Below are 13,522 nucleotides of genomic sequence, written 5' to 3' on the forward strand. Positions count from 1 at the left end.
CAGAATCCTTCTTGCAATTGAAACCCATTTTAAGTGGAAAGTCTTCCAAATGGATGTGAAATCTGCATTCTTGAATGGGTGGCTTGATGAAGAGATCTTTGTAGAGCAACCTGAAGGGTATGTGGTTAGAGGACAAGAGGATAAGGTGTACTTACTTAGGAAGGCTCTTTATGGACTAAAACAGGCCCCTAGGGCCTGGTATAGCAGAATTAATGAGTTCCTAATGAGTTTGGGGTTTGAAAGAAGTCCTAATGAGCATACTCTATATGTTGGAAAGATTGATAATGAAAGGATATTTGTATCCTTGTATGTTGATGATCTGCTGGTGACAGGTTCTAACTCCACTAGGCTGCTGGATTTCAAGAAGGAGTTACACAGAGAATTTGAGATGACTGACTTAGGGGAGATGAGTTACTTATTGGGAATGGAAGTATGGCAGTCTCCTTATGGGATATTTATCTCCCAAGAGAGGTATGCTAATGAACTACTTAAAAAATTTGCAATGGAGAACTGCAAACCTGTCAACACACCTCTGATGCAAAATATGAAACTGTGTAAAAGTGATGGTGCTGCTAAGGTTGATGAAACTAAGTACAGAAGTATAGTTGGGTGCTTGCTATACTTGACTGCAACTAGGCTAGACATTATGTTTGCAGCAAGCTTATTCTCTAGGTTCATGAATGAACCAAGTGAGCTGCATTTGCAAGCAGCAAAAAGAGTCCTCAGATACATTAGAGGATGTCCAGACCTGGGAATATGGTTTAGGGAAGCTGAAAATTTCAGTTTGCATGGTTTCACTGATAGTGATTGGGGTGGCTCCCTAGATGACATGAAAAGCACCTCCGGCTATGTCTTCTTTGTGAATGCAGGTGCCATAAGCTGGAATTCAAAAAAACAAGAGGTAGTAGCACAATCAACTGCTGAAGNTTAGGAACACGACTGATCTTTAAAAAAATTAATAATTTATGAATTGGTCAGATGGAAAACTTATTACAATTCTTAGCATTGATGGTGGAGGAGTAAGAGGCATCATTCCTGGGACAATTCTAGGCTTTCTTGAATCTCAGCTCCAGGTAATTGAAACATTTCATTGAACAATAAGATCTTCTGCACATATATTATATTACTATATGATAGTTCTCCTTCTATATCAAATATGTATTTCTTTTCTTGTGTGGAAGCTGGATGGTAATGATGCAAGGATTGTGGACTACTTCGATTTCATTGCGGGAACTAGCACAGGAGGCCTTGTAACTGCTATGCTAGCCACACCAAACCAAGATAATCGACCGATGTTTACAGCCAAAGATATAAATAAATTTTATCTTCAAGAAAGTCCAAAAATCTTTCCTCAAGAGTCAGAGCAGGGCCAACAATTTATGGAAATTAGAAAGCTAATTAGGATGTAGCAAAGAAAACTGAAGTTTTGAAAAAGAATAAATTTTATTAAAAGGAGTTTATCTGATTTTTGTATATCCTCCACAGGCATAGCTTGAACTGGTATGGTGCAACAACAAATTGGGTGAAATCAAAGTGGACTGATTATGCAAGGCCAGTTTACCAATCAGTAGAGGGGTTCATCGAGTTGGTTGAAAAAGAAGCCTTCTGTCCAAAATATGATGGTGATTATCTGCACAAGAAAATCAAGGAAATGCTTGGAGAGAAATGGCTCCATGAAACTTTAACCAATGTGATAATCCCATCTTTTGACATCAGGCTCCTCCAGCCAGTCATCTTCTCCACCTTAAAGGTCATTGTTCGGTATAATGATTATAAATACTGCGTTCCAGGGAGAGAAATTCTGATTCTGGAGCATAATTTTCTTATAGTGACTTTGCAGGCCAAACGCGATGATGCAAAGGATGCTCCTCTATCAGAAGTCTGTATTGGCACATCAGAAGCGCCATACTATTTGCCTCCCCATCATTTTGAAATGAACTCATCTAGAGGCACCAAGAAATTCAACCTGATAGATGGTGGTGTTGCAGCCAATAATCCTGTAAGTTCTAGTTCATCAAAAATGCTTTTATACCATATGAATTATCTACCACTACAGGATGGATATTTAACTATAACAATTCTATCAGGCTTTGCTGGCGTTATGTGAGGTGACCAAAGAGATGTCCCAAAATAAAAATTCCCCATGTTTGAACGGCATGGATTTTAGCAAGCTTCTTGTTCTATCCCTCGCAACTGGATCATCGAAGAGGGATGAAAAGCTTGAGGTTGGTGATGGAAAAAGTTGCGGGCTCTTCAGTTGGTTTATGGGGCCTAATAATACCACCCCATTATTTGACATCGTCCTTACTGCAATGGATGATATGGTTAACATATACATGTCTGTTTTTTTCCGGGATTCTATCCTCCAAGACAACTATCTTCGCATCCAGGTATCATTTATTCAACTTTGTTTCTTTATGCTAAACCACAGCCATTCTAGGATATGTATGTCAATGACTTTGATTATACTTGAAAAACTGAACATCGGAATATCTTAAAGACTTGTGGAGTTCCAATATATATAATTTCACGACATGAAAGAAACTTTGCTGATTGGAATCAAAATCCTACACCAGACAGATAGCTTGAAATATATTGAAGCCTCCACGGACAACTCAAAGAAAGAAAATCTGGAGAATCTTGAGAAGATTGGAATCGCTCTGTTGAAAAAACCTGTTTCTGCAGTGAACTTGGAAACTGGTTTATATGAACCACTGGAAGACAGCGGCACATATGAAGAAGCACTCGTCAAGTAAGATTATATGATTTGCCTGCTGGTATACTTTGTATTTAATCACAAAAGAACTCTAAATGCTGCCTTTGCATTGGTATTATGCAGGTTTGCTGAAAGATTGTCAGAAGAAAGAAGATTTCGCCTGGCTAATAGCTCTGCTTGACACTTCTTTTACTTCCATGAATGTTTCTGATACGCAAGAGATGCTTTTTCTACTTTTATTTTATATTTTTTTTCTTTTCACTTTAGTTATGAATGAAGAGGACACTTCAACCTGCCCAAGTCACAGTAAGGTTCAGGTTTTGTTACAGAACTAAAGCGACATGCAAAATAATCTAGTCAATTTCTTTCTTAAATAAAATCAATTCTAATGATTCAAATATCAGTTTTGCTATATATTACTTCATTATCTTAATCAATGAATAATTTATGCAATCTACAACTAAGGTTGCTTTGGAAGCACGTTCTCTGTCGTACCATCAGCAAAAAAACTTTCTACGAGAATTGATCTTATGAAATAAGAAATTTTAGAAGAAACTTCACAATTCAGCTAAGTTGTTGAGCAGCAAGTCATTGGTTGAATCCCTTAATTGAAGCTTGCCTGGTATTTGTTGACTTTCCATAAAAGAGCTATTAACCTTTTTATAAAAGTCAATTATTTTATTTCAGAGTTATGTTACTTGAATTACTATCCGACCACTTAGCCTCAACAGTAATTAACCAACAGGCAACAGATATATGGTGTGTGCCCGTGGACAGTCATTTCCTAACCTGATGCAAAACTGATCCTCATCCATCTTGAACATTAATGTCCTAAAGTTTTTCATGAGGATGAAGGTAGTTGGGAGAGGCAAGTTAATGTGGTGATGTTAGTTGAGGATCATTATATTGATTCTTTTGAGTCCTATATTAAGTTGTGATTTCAAGTCATTATGTCCAAGCCAAAGCTTCAGCATTAACAGGAAGTAGATAACTCTCCCTTTTCAGTCTCTTTCTAATATTATAAACCAGAGAGAGAGCTTTTCCGTCATCAATGGCAAACAGTAAGTCTTGCAGCTTCTACTCACGTTATGCACTTAAGAATTATGAACTCTGATTCTTAAAACTTGAATTATGACTGAGCTTTAAAGCAAAACTAATTATGAACGGTCAGATGGAAAACTTACCACAATTCTTAGCATTAATGGTGGAGGAGAAAGGCATCATTCCTGGGAAAGTCTTAGCCTTTCTTGAATCTCAGCTCCAGGTTGGTTGCTCAAGCTTACATCCTTCAACACTATTTAGAGTTCCTTATTTTTATTTTTTTTCTGTGGCTCATAAATGTTATTTCCTCATGAAGCAGACAATGCTCCATTGCCGGATATCTGCATGGGCACATCTGCCGCGCCATTCTATTTACCTCCCCATCATTTTGAAGTGAACTCATCAAAAGGCACCAAGAGATTCAACCTGATTGATGGTGGTATTGCAGCCAAAAATCCTGTAAGTTAGTTATACTTGAGAAAAAATCATTCCATTCATATTGAAATTCGCTACTAATGGCTAACCTCAATTACTCCCCCAACTATTTTATCAGACTTTGCTGGCAATATGTGAGGCAGCCAAGGAGATGTCTGGCAATGGAAATTCTCCAAGTTTAAGCATGGTGGACAGTAGTAAGCTTCTTGTTCTCTCTCTTGGAACTGGAGCGTCAAAGAGGGATGTCGAGCTTGAGGTTGCCGATGGAAGAGAATTGGGACTCTTTAATTGGTTCATGGGGCCTACTAATACCGCTCCATTTTTTGATGTTTTGTTTACTGCTATGGATGATATATTGAACTCGTTGAAGTATGCACGTCTGCTTTCTTCCATGGTCTTAAAGACAACTATCTTTGAATCCAGGTATTGATATAGAATCTCAGCAATTCCTGCCATTTTACATGATAATGTTTATGTACAAATTGGAGTATATGAATGTCTTGAAAATTGTACTGAACGAGACTCTGCTGACTCAGAAAAATTTTCTCACCAGACCGATTGTCTGAAATACACTTAAGTCTCCACAGAAAACTCAAAGAAAGAAAATCTGGAGCATCTGGAGGAGATTGCGAAGGATTTGTTGAAGAAACCTGTTTCACAAGTGAACTTGGAAACTGGTTTACATGAACCAATAGAGAACGGCGGCACATACAAAGAAGCATTGATCAAGTAAGCATAAGATTGACCGAGTTGATGTGTGATCCATATTTGGTTTTTTCTCATAACAAGTTCTCAATGCTTGCCTTTGCATTTTTGTTGTGCAGGTTCGCCAAGAGACTGTCAGAAGAGAGGAGGTTTCGTCAGCAGCACTCCCAGACTAATCTTTGTATGATTTATACATTTTATTTTATTTTATTTTTTCTCTTCTTCACTAGTATCTGAGGACATAAACGCCAACAGAGATGATAAGGCACCGGTTGGTCATTGTTTACATCAAGAAGGCTTCAATGGCTGATGGCTAAAGCTGGGAAGGGTTAAGTTGCAGAGCTCTAAGCTCAAATGTAGCAGAACAGATGCCAAACGTTTAGACCATGTTTTAGAGTGATTGTAGGCATTCTGAATAAAATGCTCCGTTCTATTTTAAAATTGAATTGAAGTTAAAGGCCGTCAAGTTTATGCAGCAGCATAACCAATATATAACGTATAAACGGCTAAGTACAACATACCAATAAAGAGGGCTGAAACATAATCCGATTCTTTATTTAATTATTTATTTTGCCCTGAAATCATCAATTAAAAGGAAAGTACTTGGACAACAGAATCTGATAATTCCAAGGAATCAAAATCCTACACCAGACAGATAGCTTGAAATATATTGAAGCCTCCACGGACAACTCAAAGAAAGAAAATCTGGAGAATCTTGAGAAGATTGGAATCGCTCTGTTGAAAAAACCTGTTTCTGCAGTGAACTTGGAATCTGGTTTATATGAACCACTGGAAGACAGCGGCACATATGAAGAAGCACTCGTCAAGTAAGATTATATGATTTGCCTGCTGGTATACTTCGTGTTTAATCACAAAAGAACTCTAAATGCTGCCTTTGCATTGGTATTATGCAGGTTTGCTGAAAGACTGTCAGAAGAAAGAAGATTTCTCCTGGCTAATAGCTCTGCTTGACACATCTTTTACTTCCATGAATGTTTCTGATACGCAAGAGGTGCTTTTTCTACTTTTATTTTATATTTTTTTTTCTTTTCACTTTAGTTATGAATGAAGAGCACACTTCAACCTACCCAAGTCACAGTAAGGTTCAGGTTTTGTTACAGAACTAAAGCGACATGCAAAATAATCTAGTCAATTTCTTCCTTAAATAAAATCAATTCTAATGATTCAAATATCAGTTTTGCTATATATTACTTCATTATCTTAATCAATGAATAATTTATGCAATCTACAACTAAGGTTGCTTTGGAAGCACGTTCTCTGTCGTACCATCAGCAAAAAAACTTTCTACGAGAATTGATCTTATGAAATAAGAAATTTTAGAAGAAACTTCACAATTCAGCTAAGTTGTTGAGCAGCAAGTCATTGGTTGAATCCCTTAATTGAAGCTTGCCTGGTATTTGTTGACTTTCCATAAAAGAGCTATTAACCTTTTTATAAAAGTCAATTATTTTATTTCAGAGTTATGTTACTTGAATTACTATCCGACCACTTAGCCTCAACAGTAATTAACCAACAGGCAACAGATATATGGTGTGTGCCCGTGGACAGTCATTTCCTAACCTGATGCAAAACTGATCCTCATCCATCTTGAACATTAATGTCCTAAAGTTTTTCATGAGGATGAAGGTAGTTGGGAGAGGCAAGTTAATGTGGTGATGTTAGTTGAGGATCATTATATTGATTCTTTTGAGTCCTATATTAAGTTGTGATTTCAAGTCATTATGTCCAAGCCAAAGCTTCAGCATTAACAGGAAGTAGATAACTCTCCCTTTTCAGTCTCTTTCTAATATTATAAACCAGAGAGAGAGCTTTTCCGTCATCAATGGCAAACAGTAAGTCTTGCAGCTTCTACTCACGTTATGCACTTAAGAATTATGAACTCTGATTCTTAAAACTTGAATTATGACTGAGCTTTAAAGCAAAACTAATTATGAACGGTCAGATGGAAAACTTACCACAATTCTTAGCATTAATGGTGGAGGAGAAAGGCATCATTCCTGGGAAAGTCTTAGCCTTTCTTGAATCTCAGCTCCAGGTTGGTTGCTCAAGCTTACATCCTTCAACACTATTTAGAGTTCCTTATTTTTATTTTTTTTCTGTGGCTCATAAATGTTATTTCCTCATGAAGCAGACAATGCTCCATTGCCGGATATCTGCATGGGCACATCTGCCGCGCCATTCTATTTACCTCCCCATCATTTTGAAGTGAACTCATCAAAAGGCACCAAGAGATTCAACCTGATTGATGGTGGTATTGCAGCCAAAAATCCTGTAAGTTAGTTATACTTGAGAAAAAATCATTCCATTCATATTGAAATTCGCTACTAATGGCTAACCTCAATTACTCCCCCAACTATTTTATCAGACTTTGCTGGCAATATGTGAGGCAGCCAAGGAGATGTCTGGCAATGGAAATTCTCCATGTTTAAGCATGGTGGACAGTAGTAAGCTTCTGGTTCTCTCTCTTGGAACTGGAGCGTCAAAGAGGGATGTCGAGCTTGAGGTTGCCGATGGAAGAAAATGGGGACTCTTTAATTGGTTCATGGGGCCTAATAATACCGCTCCATTTTTTGATGTTTTGTTTACTGCTATGGACGATATGGTTGAAGTATACACGTCTGCTTTCTTCCATGGTCTTAATAACTATCTTCGAATCCAGGTATTGATATAGAATCTCTGCAATTCCTGCCATTTTACATGATAATGTTTATGTACACTACTTTGACTGGACTTGTCAAATTGAAGTATTGGAATGTCTTAAAAATTGTACTGAACGAGACTGCTGACTCGGAAAAAAATTCTAACCAGACTGATTGCCTGAAATATACTGAAGTCACCACAGACAACTCAAAGAAAGAAAATCTGGAGCATCTGGAGGAAATTGGGAAGGATTTGTTGAAGAAACCTGTTTCAGAAGTGAACTTGGAAACTGGTTTACGTGAACCAATAGAGAACGGCGGCACACATGAAGAAGCATTGATCAAGTAAGCATGAAGATTGACTGAGTTGATGTGTGATCCATATTGGTTTTTTCCCATAACAAGTTCCCAATGCTTGCCTTTGCATTTTTGTTGTGCAGGTTCGCCAGGAGACTGTCAGAAGAGAGGATGTTTCGTCAGCAGCACTCCGAGGATGATAAAGTTTCCGGTTGGTCATTGTTTAGCATCGAGAAGACTTCAATGGCTGATGGCTAAAGCTGGGAAGGGTTAAGTTGCAGAGCTCTAAGCTCAAATGTAGCAGAACAGATGCCAAACGTTTAGACCATGTTTTAGAGTGATTGTAGGCATTCTGAATAAAATGCTCCGTTCTATTTTAAAATTGAAGTTAAAAGGCCGTCAAGTTTATGCAGCAGCATAACCAATATATAACGTATAAACGGCTAAGTACAACATACCAATAAAGAGGGCTGAAACATAATCCGATTCTTTATTTAATTATTTATTTTGCCCTGAAATCATCAATTAAAAGGAAACTACTTGGACAACAGAACCCGATAATTCCAATGGCTAAACGAGAAAATATGAGATGTTTGAAGCAACAAGACAACATTCATCCAATCATACATGTATACAAGAATAGGCAGTAATGAACAATGATACAATTTAATTATTAGGTGGATTCAAATTGCAGGTAACAAGCTCATTTCCAGCATCGAAAGTGCAGAATAACTACACAATAGCCATCCAACCCTATATATTTTGGGTAGATATATGAAACTTTAAAAATCAAATAGGTTACCAATCAATATCTACCACATTTTCTCATCATCAATTCTCTGATAATTCGCCACAGTCTTCAATAGCAACTGGCTGGGAAGTCGTCCCACTGTCGGAGCCCACCTTCTCCATCTCCTTAACGACACTATAGCCATCCACAACTTTCCCGAACACAACATGTTTGCCATCAAGCCATGGTGTCTTCTCAGTGCATATAAAGAACTGTGAACCATTAGTGTTAGGACCAGCATTAGCCATTGAAAGAATCCCAGGCCCAGTATGCTTCAGCTTGAAGTTCTCATCAGCAAACTTCGCACCATAGATCGATTCTCCTCCAGTTCCATTACCCCTCGTGAAATCACCCCCCTGACACATGAAGCTAGGGATTATGCGGTGAAATGTTGAGCCCTTGTAGTGCAGTGGCTTCCCAGACACTCCAATCCCTTTCTCACCGGTGCACAGGGCACGGAAATTTTCAGCAGTTTTTGGAGTGACATCTTTATATAGCTCCATCACAACTCGGCCCATCTTCATTTTTCCAATAACAATGTCAAAGAAAACCTTCGGATTCGACATTTTGCCTATCCAATAAAATCCAAACAGAATTAATAAATCAGCTTCTGATTAAATCATGAATTATTACCATTTTCGTCTCACGAACAGAAGCTACAAGCCACACTCAGAATCTTCATGAACCAATTACAAAAAAATATACTGTTAATATCAAACCAAATTCAATCTTCATCAATATCAGAAAAAGTTGGAATCTTGTCCATTAAAATTTTGACTGAAAATGAAACACAAATTCTCAAATACCAAAAATTCTCAAAAATACCAAAATTCATCAATTTTAATATGCAAGTTCAGGGAGTCGCTAAACTGACAATATGAAAATATTAGGGTAAGTCAAGTGATCCAACCCTTCATAAGCTGTATTCAACAAATTAAGCTTCCAATTTTGTGCACCAAAGAAAAAAACAACAAATAAAAAAAGTAGAAGAGAGAACAAAAGCAATGCAGTTATTGAAAGAAAGTGTGTCTAGTGGAAGCAGTAAAAGAAAATGTTAAGCATCCAACAAGATGTCCTGAAGCAACATTGAAAGATATAGCAAAAGGGTATTACTAAAGAGGATGATTTGATGATCTTGCACAGCTTTTGAGCTCACAGACTTTGAAAAAATCGCCTGCAAGCCTTCGATATGTGCTTTTCAAAATAGCCCATAAACACATTATTTATACACGAAGCAAGAGAAAATAACCAGAGATTCATAAATCAAATGCAACAAAAACAAGGGTTAGAATGACCATATAATAGAGAAGTGGAGCACCTTGCAGTAAAATTCGACCAGAGACGATTATAATTTAAGCTGCAATGCACATATATATTGGCAGAAGATTAGGGTTTAGGGTTTATCCAAACTTTGGGCCAGGCTTTTGGGCTTCGCTTCGCTTCGGCCCGATCAATGGCTTTGATAAAACAGTAAATTAAAATTAGGTTAATGGAAAAAATTCACCTTAGGTTTTATTAAACAACAAAAATACTCCTGTGGTTGTTGTAATAACAGAAATACCCCTGACGTTAGGTATTTGGTGTTCAAATAAACGGCAGAGGGGCAATTTCGTAAATATATATTAACTAATTATATTAAAAAATTTAACGATATACTAATAACTCACTAATTAATGGCAAAAGGATTTACCTTATTTTTTAAATCTCGAGGGACATATATTTGATTAAACTTCAGGGGTTAAAACAAAACCCCTTGAAATTATTTTAACAAAATATCAAAATCTCAAGTGTTTATTTTTAGTTCTTTTAGTTTATTTTTAAATATTTGTGATTTTAGGATAAGGGTTTGAATTATTTAAGAATTATTTAAAATTTTTATTAGTTATTTTACCTTTTCTTTAATTTAAAACTGAGTTGTTAATAAACTTTAGCTTAAAATAGTCAAGTTCAAACTATAATTAAGATAAATTAGTAATTGTGTTTAATCCAAATGAGTGAACTCTCGTATTTAACAAGAAAATTTGATTGACACCGGATCTATATGTTAGTTTCTAGAGCTTTTGGGATGAAACTAGTTTTGCGAGTTTTGGAGGGTGTAGTATTAACCTTTAATAGTTAAACTTTAGGAATATAACTTTCGAAAGAAGCCAAACTGCAAGGGGTTGTGTAATTATCAGTATCTGAGAGGGTTTATTGGCTCTTGAAAAACCTCAAGGGGTTTAAAAGACTCTATAAAGAGGGTGTTTAGTTGCTGCAGGAAATTGTTTCACGACCCAAACCCAGTAAGATCTTCTTCAATTTATCAGCTTTAACCATATTATTTGCTTTGGCAATTGTTTCACGACCCAAACCCTTGAAATCATAAGAACATTCATGCTTTTTATGATGACGATGAAGTCTCATTGGTTTTCTTTCCATTTGAATTTCTTGATTTCATATTTTGTTGTCAGGTCCAACCACTCAACATTCACAATCATCATATCTAACTATGTGCATGCTTTTATGGATTAATCAAATAATCCTTATATTTAGCTAGCTATTAGCAGAAACCAGCATGGATTTATGATGTTCACAAACCGACTCACCCCAACCAACCTTCCTTCCTTCCTACACTTAACATTTCAAAAACTCTCCAACAAGAAACTCCTCTCCTCTTCAATTTTCATCCAAAAACTCCCAGAAGAACAACCCCACCAGGCAAATACATTGTCATTTGCTACTCTTCATAGCCATTCCAATCTTGAGCAAACAAAACAAAACCATGCCCTTTTAATCAAAACATTCGAAACCCACTTCAACTACTCCCAGTTTAGCCCCTTGGCACAATACAATTTTCTTATAAGCTCTTATATTAAGAACAACCAACCCGGAACTGCTGTTAATGTATATGCTTATATGCGAAAAAATGGCACTGAAGTTGATAATTTTACTCTACCCACTATACTCAGAGCATGTAGTCAAGTATTGATGAGCCAGTTGGGGGCAGAGATACATGGTTTTGCAGTAAAGAATGGGTTGGATATGGATGTTTTTGTATCGAACGCTTTGATTCAAATGTATGGAGAGTGTGGGAGTGTAGAGTCATCGCGCTTAGTGTTTGATAAAATGGCGGATAGAGATATTTTTTCTTGGAGTACGATGATTAGAAGCTGTCATAAGGGTAGATTATTTGATGAAGCGTTGGAACTTATAAGAAAGATGCAATTTTTGGAAATGAGGCCTAGTGAAGTTGCCATGATTAACATGGTCAATCTCTTTGCAGACATTGCAAATATTGAAATGGGGAAAGCCATACATGCTTGTGTTATGAGGAATGGTAAGAATGAGAAATTGGGAGTTGCTTTAGCCACTTCTTTGATTGATATGTATGCCAAGTGTGGAAATTTAGCTTCTGCAAAAAGGCTGTTTGATGGGTTGGATCAGAGGAGTGTAGTTTCCTGGACTGCTATGATTGCAGGGTATATTCGTTGCAGAAAGTTTAAAGACGGGACTAGGCTTTTTGTTCAAATGATAGAAGAAAATGTATTTCCAAGTGAGATTACAATGCTTAGTCTTATAATAGAATGTGGGTTTGTTGGGGGTCTAGAGATGGGGAAATGGTTACATGCTTACATGTTCAGAAATGGGTGTAGCTTTTCTTCGGCTTTGTCTACTGCTTTGATTGATATGTATGGGAAATGTGGTGAGATTGGAAGTGCTAAAGCTCTATTTGATAGCGAGAAGAGGAAAGATGTTGTGATTTACAGCGCTATGATTTCAGCATATGCGCAAGCTCATTACATTGACGAGGCGTTTGAACTCTTTGTTCAAATGAGGGAGAGTCAAGTAGGGCCAAATGAGATGACAGTGGTTGGTCTTCTTTCACTCTGTGCAGAAGCTGGAGCACTTGACTTGGGCAAGTGGATTCATGCTTACATAGAAAAGCGAGGTGTAGGAGTTGATGTGGTAATGAAAACTGCAGTCATGGACATGTATGCTAAGTGTGGAGACATACATGGTGCTCATAGGCTGTTCAGTGAAGCCACAAGTTGAGATATCTGCATGTGGACTGCCTTAATGAAGGGATATGGAATGCATGGTTTTGGCGATGAAGCTTTGAAACTCTTTGCAGACATGGAGAGATTTGGTATTAACCCAAATGACATCACATTTATCGGTCTCCTAAATGCTTGTAGTCATGTTGGATTGGTTGCAGAAGGGAAGAGGATTTTCAAGGAAATGGTTCATGAATACGGTCTGGTCCCAAAGATTGAGCATTATGGGTGCATGGTAGATCTTCTTGGTAGAGCAGGACTGCTTCACGAAGCTCATGAGATGATTAAAGCCATGCCCATAAGGCCTAACACTATTGTATGGGGCGCTTTGCTTGCTGCATGTAAGCTACATAAGAATCCCTACATGGGGGAAATGGCAGCCACGGAGCTTCTTGAAATGGAACCACGAACCTGTGGTTACAATATCTTGACTTCAAACTTATATGCAGCATCAAATAGATGGAATGATGTTGCAGGGGTGAGAAGAGATATGCAGGATTTAGGAGTGAGGAAAGAACCTGGTTGCAGTTTGATTGAAGTAAATGGTTCACTTCATCAGTTCATAATGGGAGACAGAGCACACCCACAAATTGGAAATATTAAAGATATGCTATCAGAGATGAGCAATAAACTTAAGGAGGCTGACTACACCTAAAACTTCAGTTGTCTCGCAATGCAGATGTTGAAGAGGAAGAAAACAGAGCTATCATGGAGAGAAATCGCCAATGACTCGCAGCTTTTGTACAGCTGCAGGCGTTCTGATCTCGGTTGTCCAGAACCTCCTCATATATGGCAACTTCTGGTGGCAGACAATCTTTTAGCAAAGTGTACAGTAATTTGTACA

General features: G+C 37.4%; 4 protein-coding genes and 2 long non-coding RNA genes across 6 annotated transcripts; 5 read left to right on the top strand and 1 right to left on the bottom strand.

Moving 5' to 3' along the window:
• The first annotated feature begins 3,639 nt into the window (after positions 1–3,639).
• Positions 3,640–6,038, top strand: LOC116116349 (patatin-like protein 3). The gene is made up of 7 exons (XM_031402437.1): positions 3,640–3,777; positions 3,888–3,980; positions 4,077–4,216; positions 4,311–4,615; positions 5,017–5,078; positions 5,553–5,724; positions 5,812–6,038. The coding sequence occupies exons 3-7, from the start codon at positions 4,103–4,105 to the stop codon at positions 5,867–5,869; spliced, it is 711 nt and encodes a 236-aa protein (XP_031258297.1). The 5' UTR covers positions 3,640–3,777; positions 3,888–3,980; positions 4,077–4,102; the 3' UTR covers positions 5,870–6,038.
• LOC116116370 lies at positions 4,317–5,264 on the top strand. Its single transcript, XR_004125795.1, has 3 exons — positions 4,317–4,615; positions 4,746–4,921; positions 5,017–5,264. It is a non-coding gene; the product is annotated as an uncharacterized LOC116116370 (long non-coding RNA).
• A 574-nt stretch (positions 6,039–6,612) lies between the features above and the next one.
• Positions 6,613–7,156, top strand: LOC116116371. The gene is made up of 3 exons (XR_004125796.1): positions 6,613–6,750; positions 6,861–6,953; positions 7,050–7,156. It is a non-coding gene; the product is annotated as an uncharacterized LOC116116371 (long non-coding RNA).
• A 1,338-nt stretch (positions 7,157–8,494) lies between these two features.
• Positions 8,495–10,006, bottom strand: LOC116116301 (peptidyl-prolyl cis-trans isomerase CYP19-3-like). The gene is made up of 2 exons (XM_031402397.1): positions 9,963–10,006; positions 8,495–9,215 (listed from the first exon to the last, which is right to left on the bottom strand). Exon 2 carries the CDS (start codon positions 9,208–9,210, stop codon positions 8,686–8,688), a length of 525 nt encoding a protein of 174 aa, XP_031258257.1. The 5' UTR covers positions 9,211–9,215; positions 9,963–10,006; the 3' UTR covers positions 8,495–8,685.
• Positions 10,007–11,183: 1,177 nt separating this feature from the next.
• LOC116116368 (pentatricopeptide repeat-containing protein At4g31070, mitochondrial-like) lies at positions 11,184–13,315 on the top strand. Its single transcript, XM_031402456.1, has one exon. It carries the CDS (start codon positions 11,207–11,209, stop codon positions 12,674–12,676), a length of 1,470 nt encoding a protein of 489 aa, XP_031258316.1. The 5' UTR covers positions 11,184–11,206; the 3' UTR covers positions 12,677–13,315.
• LOC116116367 (pentatricopeptide repeat-containing protein At3g26782, mitochondrial-like) lies at positions 12,661–13,353 on the top strand. Its single transcript, XM_031402455.1, has one exon. It carries the CDS (start codon positions 12,686–12,688, stop codon positions 13,331–13,333), a length of 648 nt encoding a protein of 215 aa, XP_031258315.1. The 5' UTR covers positions 12,661–12,685; the 3' UTR covers positions 13,334–13,353.
• Positions 13,354–13,522: the final 169 nt, after the last annotated feature.

Source organism: Pistacia vera, unplaced genomic scaffold (assembly GCF_008641045.1).
Source record: "Pistacia vera cultivar Batoury unplaced genomic scaffold, PisVer_v2 Contig77, whole genome shotgun sequence".
Lineage (NCBI taxonomy): Eukaryota > Viridiplantae > Streptophyta > Magnoliopsida > Sapindales > Anacardiaceae > Pistacia > Pistacia vera.

What these genes read in the sequence shown, in the direction of transcription:
- LOC116116349 (XM_031402437.1), top strand. Translation starts at nt 4,103, where the DNA reads ATGGGCACATCTGCCGCGCCATTCTATTTACCTCCCCATCATTTTGAA. An exon ending in GTATTGCAGCCAAAAATCCT is followed by an intron (nt 4,217 to 4,310) that starts GTAAGTTAGTTA and finishes CTATTTTATCAG; the next exon opens with ACTTTGCTGGCAATATGTGA. An exon ending in GCACTCCCAGACTAATCTTT is followed by an intron (nt 5,079 to 5,552) that starts GTATGATTTATA and finishes TACACCAGACAG; the next exon opens with ATAGCTTGAAATATATTGAA.
- LOC116116301 (XM_031402397.1), bottom strand. Translation starts at nt 9,210, where the DNA reads ATGTCGAATCCGAAGGTTTTCTTTGACATTGTTATTGGAAAAATGAAG.
- LOC116116368 (XM_031402456.1), top strand. Translation starts at nt 11,207, where the DNA reads ATGATGTTCACAAACCGACTCACCCCAACCAACCTTCCTTCCTTCCTA.
- LOC116116367 (XM_031402455.1), top strand. Translation starts at nt 12,686, where the DNA reads ATGTGGACTGCCTTAATGAAGGGATATGGAATGCATGGTTTTGGCGAT.